General features: G+C 43.8%; 1 protein-coding gene across 4 annotated transcripts in view; it reads right to left on the bottom strand.

Annotated features, from left to right (window-relative positions):
* Positions 1 to 12,347, bottom strand: part of TNPO3 (transportin 3) — a 403,460-nt gene that overhangs the window by 208,761 nt on the left and 182,352 nt on the right. For 2 of the 4 annotated variants that reach the window (XM_053716333.1, XM_053716337.1), the window contains exon 9: positions 4,766 to 4,882. In XM_053716333.1, coding sequence (XP_053572308.1) covers positions 4,766 to 4,882 — 117 coding nt within the window. The remainder of the gene's footprint in view (positions 1 to 4,765; positions 4,883 to 12,347) is intronic. The other 2 variants (XM_053716334.1, XM_053716336.1) reach the window with 1 other exon arrangement.

The following is a 12,347-nucleotide window of genomic DNA, read 5'->3' as shown; positions in this document are numbered from 1 at the left end:
CAAGGTATTACACCAACGCTCCACCTGCTACTGTGTACAGCACCTAGTAATAAGGAGGAAGATACTAATGACAAGGTATTACTCTAACGCTACACCTGCTACTGTGTACAGTCCCTAGTAATAAGGAGGAAGATACTAATGACAAGGTTTTACACCAACGCTCCACCTGCTACTGTGTACAGCACCTAGTAATAAGGAGGAAGATACTAAAGGCAAGGTTTTACACCAACGCTCCACCTGCTACTGTGTACAGCACCTAGTAATAAGGAGGAAGATACAAATAAGGTATTACACTAACGTTCCACCTGCTGCTGTGTACAGCACCTAGTAATAAGGAGGAAGATACTAATGACAAGGTATTACTCTAACGCTACACCTGCTACTGTGTACAGCACCTAGTAATAAGGAGGAAGATACTAATGACAAGGTTTTACACCAACGTGCCACCTGCTACTGTGTACAGCACCTAGTAATAAGGAGGAAGATACTAATGACAAGGTTTTACACCAACGTTCCACCTGCTACTGTGTACAGCACCTAGTAATAAGGAGGAAGATACAAATGACAAGGTATTACACCAACGTTCCACTTTCTACTGTGTACAGCACCTAGTAATAAGGAGGAAGATACTAATGACAAGGTTTTACACCAACGCTCCACCTCCTACTGTGTACAGCACCTAGTAATAAGGAGGAAGATACAAATGACAAGGTTTTACACCAACGTTCCACCTGCTACTGTGTACAGCACCTAGTAATAAGGAGGAAGATACTAAAGGCAAGGTTTTACACCAACATTCCACCTGCTACTGTGTACAGCACCTAGTAATAAGGAGGAAGATACAAATGACAAGGTATTACACCAACGTTCCACCTGCTACTGTGTATAACACCTAGTAATAAGGAGGAAGATACAAATGACAAGGTTTTACACCAACGCTCCACCTGCTACTGTGTACAGCACCTAGTAATAAGGAGGAAGATACAAATGACAAGGTATTACACCAACGCTCCACCTGCTACTGTGTACAGCACCTAGTAATAAGGAGGAAGATACTAAAGGCAAGGTTTTACACCAACGCTCCACCTGCTACTGTGTACAGCACCTAGTAATAAGGAGGAAGATACTAAAGGCAAGGTTTTACACCAACGCTCCACCTGCTACTGTGTACAGCACCTAGTAATAAGGAGGAAGATACTAATGACAAGGTTTTACACCAACGCTCCACCTGCTACTGTGTACAGCACCTAGTAATAAGGAGGAAGATACAAATATCAAGGTTTTACACCAACGCTCCACCTGCTACTGTGTACAGCACCTAGTAATAAGGAGGAAGATACAAATGACAAGGTTTTACACCAACATTCCACCTGCTACTGTGTACAGCACCTAGTAATAAGGAGGAAGATACAAATGACAAGGTTTTACACCAACGCTCCACCTGCTACTGTGTACAGCACCTAGTAATAAGGAGGAAGATACAAATATCAAGGTTTTACACCAACGCTCCACCTGCTACTGTGTACAGCACCTAGTAATAAGGAGGAAGATACAAATGACAAGGTTTTACACCAACATTCCACCTGCTACTGTGTACAGCACCTAGTAATAAGGAGGAAGATACTAAAGGCAAGGTTTTACACCAACGCTCCACCTGCTACTGTGTACAGCACCTAGTAATAAGGAGGAAGATACTAAAGGCAAGGTTTTACACCAACGCTCCACCTGCTACTGTGTACAGCACCTAGTAATAAGGAGGAAGATACAAATGACAAGGTATTACACCAACGTTCCACCTGCTACTGTGTACAGCACCTAGTAATAAGGAGGAAGATACTAATGACAAGGTATTACACCAACGTGCCACCTGCTACTGTGTACAGCACCTAGTAATAAGGAGGAAGATACTAATGACAAGGTTTTACACCCACGTGCCACCTGCTACTGTGTACAGCACCTAGTAATAAGGAGGAAGATACTAATGACAAGGTTTTACACCCACGTGCCACCTGCTACTGTGTACAGCACCTAGTAATAAGGAGGAAGATACTAATGACAAGGTATTACACCAACGCTCCACCTGCTACTGTGTACAGCACCTAGTAATAAGGAGGAAGATACCAATGACAAGGTATTACACCAACGTTCCACCTGCTACTGTGTACAGCACCTAGTAATAAGGAGGAAGATACAAATGACAAGGTATTACACCAACGCTCCACCTGCTACTGTGTACAGCACCTAGTAATAAGGAGGAAGATACTAATGACAAGGTATTACACCAACGTTCCACTTTCTACTGTGTACAGCACCTAGTAATAAGGAGGAAGATACAAATGACAAGGTATTACACCAACGCTCCACCTGCTACTGTGTACAGCACCTAGTAATAAGGAGGAAGATACTAATGACAAGGTATTACACCAACGTTCCACTTTCTACTGTGTACAGCACCTAGTAATAAGGAGGAAGATACTAATGACAAGGTATTACACCAACGTTCCACTTTCTACTGTGTACAGCACCTAGTAATAAGGAGGAAGATACTAATGACAAGGTATTACTCTAACGCTACACCTGCTACTCAAGTATACAGCACCTAGTAATAAGGACGACGCTCAGAGCACAGCCGTCTCTCCTTTGCTTACTAACCTATTTAGTTTCTGCACATAACTAGTGCAAAACCCCCAAATAAGTCACATGAATCAGAGCAAACCAAGCAGAGACCCAGTAGCCTGAAAGCAACATGTTCCTCACATCCATGCCCTAAACCTAGAACCAATACATGTACAGTATAGGAAATCATTATTTCCTATAAGGAGGAAGATACAAATGACAAGGTTTTACACCAACGCTCCACCTGCTACTGTGTACAGCACCTAGTAATAAGGAGGAAGATACTAATGACAAGGTATTACACCAACGCTCCACCTGCTACTGTGTACAGCACCTAGTAATAAGGAGGAAGATACCAATGACAAGGTATTACACCAACGTTCCACCTGCTACTGTGTACAGCACCTAGTAATAAGGAGGAAGATACAAATGACAAGGTATTACACCAACGCTCCACCTGCTACTGTGTACAGCACCTAGTAATAAGGAGGAAGATACTAATGACAAGGTATTACACCAACGTTCCACTTTCTACTGTGTACAGCACCTAGTAATAAGGAGGAAGATACAAATGACAAGGTATTACACCAACGCTCCACCTGCTACTGTGTACAGCACCTAGTAATAAGGAGGAAGATACTAATGACAAGGTATTACACCAACGTTCCACTTTCTACTGTGTACAGCACCTAGTAATAAGGAGGAAGATACTAATGACAAGGTATTACACCAACGTTCCACTTTCTACTGTGTACAGCACCTAGTAATAAGGAGGAAGATACTAATGACAAGGTATTACTCTAACGCTACACCTGCTACTCAAGTATACAGCACCTAGTAATAAGGACGACGCTCAGAGCACAGCCGTCTCTCCTTTGCTTACTAACCTATTTAGTTTCTGCACATAACTAGTGCAAAACCCCCAAATAAGTCACATGAATCAGAGCAAACCAAGCAGAGACCCAGTAGCCTGAAAGCAACATGTTCCTCACATCCATGCCCTAAACCTAGAACCAATACATGTACAGTATAGGAAATCATTACAACAAAACCTGATGTGCTAGATTATCCCTGAGAGAACAAATACTAAATCTGTGCATTCGGCTGTTCAGAGGAATACCTATCTGAGCATTAGATTTTACCCAGAGAGAGAGAGGAAATAAGGTGCGTATAAGCCAGAGTACAGCACAGACCCCAGTTAGTGACAGGGGCATCAGTGGGAGCTCATATAGGCAGTCAGCATTGTTTGCAGGTTTTTCTGATACAACAGATCTTTAGGATCCGACACTTAGGACCAATCCCTGCAAAGCATCAACTATAGCTTCACTATCTGGAGAAGAGATTTAGATTTGTGACAACCAAATCTTCAATAAAATGTGCAGCTTAAAATAAATATTTTTCTGCTTCACCAAAAACAGCCCCAGGCTTCCCATACTCCATTCCTACTGCTCCTGTAAAGTCTTCCCATCGGTTCCTACAATTGTCCCCTTACTTTGACCTACTTTTTGGTTCATTTAGTACAAAACAGAGGTTATCTTTACGTTCCATGATATTTAAGCTTATAAAAAGACAAAGGAGCAATAATAAAAGCCATTAAAGCATTGTTACAATGTGGCTTGCACAGACCTGACAATTCAGTTAATGTCTGGAACAACAATGCACTGCTTATTCTGATTGGTGGCTATAAAAGGTAATACTATATATGACCAATATTTTCTTTTCTGGATTTAGTGTCCATAGAGCTTTAATAGCAGTTATCCTATTTATATTCTCCTAGAGCTGCTGGACTCAATGGCCACTCACATTTGCCTGACTAGCTGAGCAAAGAGTATGTAAAGTATAGCCCACCCAGAGCTTACTTTGTGCAGTTTAATAAGAAAATGCTGTAATGCATCAGAGAATTTCCTTACTGCAGCTTCAGGTACCCAAGTCACAGGTAGACATAGTAGTTCCCTGACTGTTCCCTAAAAACCATCAGGCTACAAGAGCACTGCTGAACATGATAACCCAATAATAAGCAGACACTTCTAGAAGATCTAAGGGAGGTTAACTACCCCGAGCAGGATCTCGGGGCAAAAAGCTAAATGTCAGTTATTATACCTAATAATTATTGCCCCCCAAATACCCGACACAATACAGAGTTACCCACCATGCTTACCTGGGAGAAACACTCCATGGAGCCCACCAGGAAGATTAGGTCCTTCACCAGGTCAGATACTCTCATCCGGAACTCCCCAAAGTCATCAGTGTCCTCTGGAACACCATCCTGAGAGGGACAAAGAAGGAGAAGATACGGTGCAATAACAGCAGGATAATACAGCTTGTAGCGACAGATACGGTGCATTAGAACCGCAGGATAATACAGCTTATAGCGACAGATATGGTGCATTAGAACCGCAGGATAATACAGCTTATAGCGACAGATATGGTGCATTAGAACCGCAGGATAATACAGCTTATAGCGACAGATATGGTGCATTAGAACCGCAGGATAATACAGCTTGTAGCGACAGATACGGTGCATTAGAACCGCAGGATAATACAGCTTGTAGCGACAGATACGGTGCATTAGAACCGCAGGATAATACAGCTTGTAGCGACAGATATGGTGCATTAGAACCGCAGGATAATACAGCTTGTAGCGACAGATATGGTGCATTAGAACCGCAGGATAATACAGCTTGTAGCGACATATGGTGCATTAGAACAGCAGGATAATACAGCTTGTAGCGACAGATATGGTGCATTAGAACCGCAGGATAATACAGCTTGTAGTGACAGATAAGGTGCATTAGAACCGCAGGATAATACAGCTTGTAGAGACAGATAACATAATTTATGTAAGAACTTAACTGATAAATTCATTTCTTTCATATTCGCAAGAGTCCATGAGCTAGTGACATATGGGATATACAATCCTACCAGGAGGGGCAAAGTTTCCCAAACCTTAAAATGCCTATAAATACACCCCTCACCACACCCACAATTCAGTTTAACGAATAGCCAAGCAGTGGGGTGATAAAGAAAGGAGTAGAAAGCATCAACAAAGGAAATTTGGAAATAATTGTGCTTTACACAAAAAATCATAACCACCATAAAAAGGGTGGGCCTCATGGACTCTTGCCAATATGAAAGAAATTAATTTATCAGGTAAGTTCTTACATAAATTATGTTTTCTTTCATGTAATTGGCAAGAGTCCATGAGCTAGTGACATATGGGATATCAATACCCAAGATGTGGAGTCTTCCACTCAAGAGTCACTAGAGAGGGAGGGACTAAAACAAAAAAACAGCCATATTCTGCTGAGAAAATAATCCACAACTCAAAAATAAGTTTATTTTCACTTTTGAAAGAAAAAAACTTAAATCAAAAAGCAGAAGAATCAAACTGAAACAGCTGCCTGAAGAACTTTTCTACCAAAAACTGCTTCCGAAGAAGCAAATACATCAAAATGGTAGAATTTAGTAAATGTATGCAAAGAGGACCAAGTGGCTGCTTTGCAAATCTGATCGACTGAAGCTTCATTCTTAAAAGCCCATGAAGTGGAGACCGATCTAGTAGAATGAGCTGTAATTCTCTGAGGCAGGGTTTGACCCGACTCCAAATAAGCTTGATGAATCAAAAGTTTCAACCAAGAAGCCAAGGAAATAGCAGAAGCTTTCTGACCTTTCCTAGGACCAGAAAATAAAACAAATAGACTAGAAGTCTTCCTGAAATTTTTAGTAGCTTCCACATAATATTTCAAAGCTCTTATCACATCCAAAGAATGTAAGGATCTCTCCAGTGAATTCTTAGGATTAGGACATAAAGAAGGGACAACAATTTTTCTACTATGTTGTTAGAATTCACAACCTTAGGTAAAAATTTAAAAGAAGTCCGCAAAACTGCCTTATCCTGATGAAAAATCAGAAAAGGAGACTCACAAGAAAGAGCAGATAGCTCAGAAACTCTTCTAGCAGAAGAGATAGCCAAAAGGAACAACACTTTCCAAGAAAGTAGTTTAATGTCCAAAGAATGCATAGGTTCAAATGGAGGAGCCTGTAAAGCCCTCAGAACCAAATTAAGACTCCAAGGAGGAGAAATTGACTTAATGACAGGCTTAATACGAACTAAAGCCTGTACAAAACAGTGTATATCAGGAAGTGAAGCAATCTTTCTGTGAAATAAAACAGAAAGAGCGGAGATTTGTCCTTTCAAGGAACTTGCAGACAAACCCTTATCCAAACCATCCTGAAGAAACTGCAAAATTCTAGGAATTCTAAAAGAATACCAGGAGAATTTATGAGAAGAACACCATGAAATGTAAGTCTTCCAAACTCTATAATAAATCTTTCTAGAGACAGATTTACGAGCTTGTAACATAGTATTAATTACTGAATCAGGGAAACCTCTATGACTTAGAACTAAGCGTTCAATTTCCATACCTTCAAATTTAATGATTTGAGATCCTGATGGAACGGACTTGAGATAGTAGGTCCGGCCGTAACGGAAGTGGCCAAGGTGGGCAACTGGACATCCGAACCAGATCCGCATACCAGAACCTGTGTGGCCATGCTGGAGCCACCAGCAACACAAAAGACTGTTCCATGATGATTTTGGAAATCACTCTTGGAAAGAGAACTAGAGGCGGGAAGATGTAAGCAGGTTGATAACACCAAGGAAGTGTCAGAGCATCCACTGCTTCCGCCTGAAAATCCCTGGACAGGTATCTGGGAAGTTTCTTGTTTAGATGAGAGGCCATGAGATCTCTCTCTGGAAGCCCCCACATCTGAACAATCTGAGAAAATACATCTGGATGGAGAGACCACTCCCCTGGATGTAAAGTCTGGCGGCTGAGATAACGCGCCTCCCAATTGTCTACACCTGGGATATGCACCGCAGAGATTAGACAGGAGCTGGATTCCGCCCAAGCAAGTATCCAAGATACTTCTTTCATAGCTTGGGGACTGAGTCCCACCCTGATGATTGACATAAGCCACCGTTGTGATATTGTCCGTCTGAAAACAAATTAACGGTTCTCTCTTTAGCAGAGGCCAGAACTGAAGAGCCCTGAGAATTGTACGAAGTTCTAAAATATTTATTGGTAATCTCGCCTCTTGAGATTTCCAAACCCCTTGTGCTGTCAGAGACCCCCAAACGGCTCCCCAACCTGAAAGACTCGCATCTGTTGTGATCACAGTCCAGGTTGGGCGAACAAAAGAAGCCCCTTTGTGGCAAACCTAGCCACTTCTGGACTATAACGTAAGAAAGCTTGTCTATAGGCTGTATATTGTGCTATGTAGATGTGACAGACCCTTCTGTCAGCACTGAAAGAGTTAACTGTGTTCAGCTTTAGCCTCAACTATTGTGCACTGTCATTAATGTTATTAATACACAGTCCATTGTTTAATCACCCTCAGAGAGCAAATGCTTAGGTGATAAGAAAAGCCAAATGTATCTTGTGTTTAAATTGTTATCAGCTTAAGCAAGGTAAATCTATTGTATCATGTCAAGGGTGTGTTCCCTTCATCTAATGTACAACATTCTTTCAACCCCCCTTCTGGGGGGGGTCAGACCTGCATAAATACTGGGCATATGAGCCTTAATAAAAGTCATTCTGTTTTAAAACCTGAAAACTGGCTGGGTTGTGAATTGCTGATTCCCTATGCAGGACATTGTTCCCTGGTGTTAACCCTTGGTATCCGGTTGGTACCGTTACAATTGGTGGCAAGCGACGGAATGAACCTTATCGCCCAGAAGAGCAACTACACAAGCCAGTAACCTCAGGAAGAGGGGGATTACTACAATACTGACTAAGATGGAAGGAGTACCAGGGACCGAAGTGAATGGAGATGGATTATTCTAAGCTAAAGAGACAAACGTAAAAGGAACTGCTAGAAGCCAGGGGAAAGATAGGCAGCAGCAAACCCAAGGCTATATTAATTGCTGAGCTGATGGCGGGAGACAGAGCTCGCAGCGCTACGCCTCCAGCAGCCATGGAGGAGACCCTATACCAGAGGGAAATGAGGACCAGGCTGGAATTTTTACCCCAACCTGTACCACGGGATATGCTATCCGTGGTAATGGCAGATGTGCAGGAGTACGTGATGGCACACAGTCCGCGGAATGCATCCTCCCGAGCAGAATCCATTTTGGACGCACTCAGCAACCCAGTAAGACCTAAAATCCCATACCATGCATTTAAAATGTTTTGTGAGGAGAAGGATGAGATCGATGGGTATTTACAGGATTTTGAGAGACTGTGCGAGTTACATGATTTGGAGCAGTCCGTATGGGTGCCGGTGCTAGCAGGCAAGCTAGCCGGTAGGGCAGCGGAAGCGTATCGCGCTGTACCCAGGGAGGACAGCAAGGATTACGCTAAAGTGAAGAGAGCGATCTTGGAAAGATATGCCATTACCTCAGAGGCATACCGGCGCAAGTTTAGAGGCCTGCGCAAGCCAGAAAGAGATTCACATGCAGAGTGGGCCCACAAGCTGGATCAAGCATCTCAAGGGTGGATACAGGCCAGCCAAGCTACCACCATGGAAGAATTGCGACAACTGATGCTGTTGGAGCAATTCTTTAACGGCTTGTCCCCAGAAGCCCAAGAATGGGTGAGAGATCGAAAACCCCTCACCTTAACCGAAGCAGCCAGATTAGCAGACCAGCATTTTGATGCCAGGAGGCACCATGGACTACAGCCTAACAACGGACGGGCGAATATACAATGCCACACCTGCAAGCAGTGGGGACATATGGCACGTGAGTGCACCCAAAATCGGAGCAGACAAGCTTGGAACCAGGTCAGACAGAACCAGGCCCCAAGGGCGGCTGCTCACCATTACCAAACGGAGCCAGCCGCTCATGAGGTGTTGAGCACCCAAGCCGAGGAACCCCTGGGAATTCTGCATGAGGTGATGTCGGTCCGGGCCGCCGATAACTGGCAACATCCCCGCCAGCTGGGGACCGTAGAGGGGAAGGAGGTCCAGGGACTTCGGGATTCGGGAGCTACTTTAACCCTGATAGCTCCCCATTTGGTGCCGGATACAGTACACACGGGCGGATCCGTGGCAGTACGAGGAGCAGGGGGAGCGGTATACCGATTGCCCACTGCTAGAGTGGAGTACAGACCCCCAGTCACCCCAGCAGCGGCCAGTTACCAGCCCCCGGCGCACCGCTATACTACGCGGCCTCCGGCCACGAACTACCCTCAGAGAGCCCGGTTCAATTCGCGGGGCTACTCACAACCTATTCGGTGCTTTGGATGTAAGCGACTAGGGCACAAAAGACCAGAGTGTCCCCTAAACGCAGCAAATCAAGCACAGTCCTGGAGAAGACCCGCCGGCGGAATCCCACATAATCCTCAGCCTGCGGCCCGCTACGTAGAGGCGCCAGAATGCTGGGGCAGCCTACATGAAGCAGACCCCGTGCAAGCTGCCCACCGGAATAACCGGCAGCGGGTTAAAGTGAATGGGAAGGAGGTCAGTGGTCTACGGGATACTGGTGCTACCATGACCTTGCTTCAAGAGAACTTGGTGTCTGAGAAACAGCACACTGGAGATACTATGGCTGTGAGGGTAGCAGGGGGCACTGTGTTCCGCCTACCTGTTGCCAGGGTACATTTGGATTGGGGAGTGGGCGCTAGACTTGTGAATGTGGGGGTCAAGAAGGACTTACCTGCTGATGTTCTCCTTGGAAATGACTTGGCCCCCCTTGTTTCTGCCTATGCTCCCATGGATCCCGCTGATGTTAACCCTGTGACTACCCAAGCCCAGTCCCTCTGGGAAGAGACGCTTCCATGTTTGGGGTGGGGGCAGTACTGAGCCAAGTTGGAGCAGATGGCGGAGAACACCCCGTAGCTTACTTGAGCCGAAAGTTGCCCCGGACATCCCCAAGCCGATCCGTTGGGATCAGACTGTGTATGCCGGCTTGGTTCTGGGGGAGCATTGTGGCAAACCTAGCCACTTCTGGACTATAACGTAAGAAAGCTTGTCTATAGGCTGTATATTGTGCTATGTAGATGTGACAGACCCTTCTGTCAGCACTGAAAGAGTTAACTGTGTTCAGCTTTAGCCTCAACTATTGTGCACTGTCATTAATGTTATTAATACACAGTCCATTGTTTAATCACCCTCAGAGAGCAAATGCTTAGGTGATAAGAAAAGCCAAATGTATCTTGTGTTTAAATTGTTATCAGCTTAAGCAAGGTAAATCTATTGTATCATGTCAAGGGTGTGTTCCCTTCATCTAATGTACAACATTCTTTCAACCCCCCTTCTGGGGGGGGTCAGACCTGCATAAATACTGGGCATATGAGCCTTAATAAAAGTCATTCTGTTTTAAAACCTGAAAACTGGCTGGGTTGTGAATTGCTGATTCCCTATGCAGGACATTGTTCCCTGGTGTTAACCCTTGGTATCCGGTTGGTACCGTTACACCCTTGAACTAAACAATGGTGATCTATCCACCATGTCAGAGAGTGTTGTACATTGGGATTTAAGGATATTAATTGTGATATCTTTGTATAATCCCTGCACCATTGATTCAGCATACAAAGCTGTAGAGGTCTCATGTGAAAACGAGGAAAGGGGATTGCGTCCGATGCTGCAGTCATGAGACCTAAAACTTCCATGCACATAGCCACTGAAGGGAATGACTGAGACTGAAGGAGCCGACATGCTGCGACCAATTTTAAAGGTCTCTTGTCTGTTAGAGACAGAGTCATGGACACTGAATCTATCTGGAAGCCTAAAAAGGTGACCCTTGTCTGAGGAATCAAGAAACTTTTTGGTAAATTGATCCTCCAACCATGTTTCCGAAGAAACAACACTAGTTGATTCGTGTGAGATTCTGCAGTATGTAAAGACTGAGCTAGTACCAAGATATCGTCCAAATAAGGAAACACCGCAAAACCCTGTTCTCTGATTACAGATAGTAGGGCACCCAGAACCTTTGAAAAGATTATTGGAGCTGTTGCTAGGCCAAATGGAAGAGCAACAAATTGGTAATGCTTGTCTAGAAAAGAGAATCTCAGAAACTGATAGTGTTCTGGATTAATCGGAATATGAAGGTATGCATCCTGCAAGTCTATTGTGGACATATAATGTCCTTGCTGAACAAAAGGCAGAATAGTCCTTATAGTCACCATCTTGAAAGTTGGTACTCTTACATAACAATTCAAAATTTTCAGATCCAGAATTAGTCTGAACAAATTTTTTTTCTTTGGTACAATGAATAGGTTTGAATAAAACCCCAAACCTTGTTCCTGATGAGGAACTGGCATGATTACCCCTGAAGACTCCAGGTCTGAAACACACTTCAGAAAACCTGAGCTTTTACTGGATTTACAGGAATGTGTGAGAGAAAAAATCTTCTCACAGGAGGTCTTACTTTGAATCCTGTTCGGTACCCTTGAGAGAAAATGAATGAATCCAATGGTTTTGGACAGATTTTATCCAGAAATCTTTGAAAAACCTTAATCTGCCCCCTACCAGCTGAGCTGGAATGAGGGCCGCACCTTCATACGGACTTAGGGGCAAACTTTGGTTTCCTAAATGGCTTGGATTTATTCAAATTTGAGGAAGGCTTCCAACTGGAAGCAGATTCCTTGGGAGGAGGATTGAGTTTTTGTTCCTTATTCTGACGAAAGGAACGAAAACGGTTAGAAGCCTTAGATTTACCCTTAGGTTTTTTATCCTGAGGCAAAAAAACATAATTTATGCTTACCTGATAAATTCCTTTCTTCTGTTGT

Source organism: Bombina bombina, chromosome 6, assembly GCF_027579735.1.
Source record: "Bombina bombina isolate aBomBom1 chromosome 6, aBomBom1.pri, whole genome shotgun sequence".
In the NCBI taxonomy this organism is placed as follows: Eukaryota; Metazoa; Chordata; class Amphibia; order Anura; family Bombinatoridae; genus Bombina; species Bombina bombina.
Note: the sequence above shows the minus strand (reverse complement) of the source record. Positions and strands in the feature narration are given on the sequence as shown.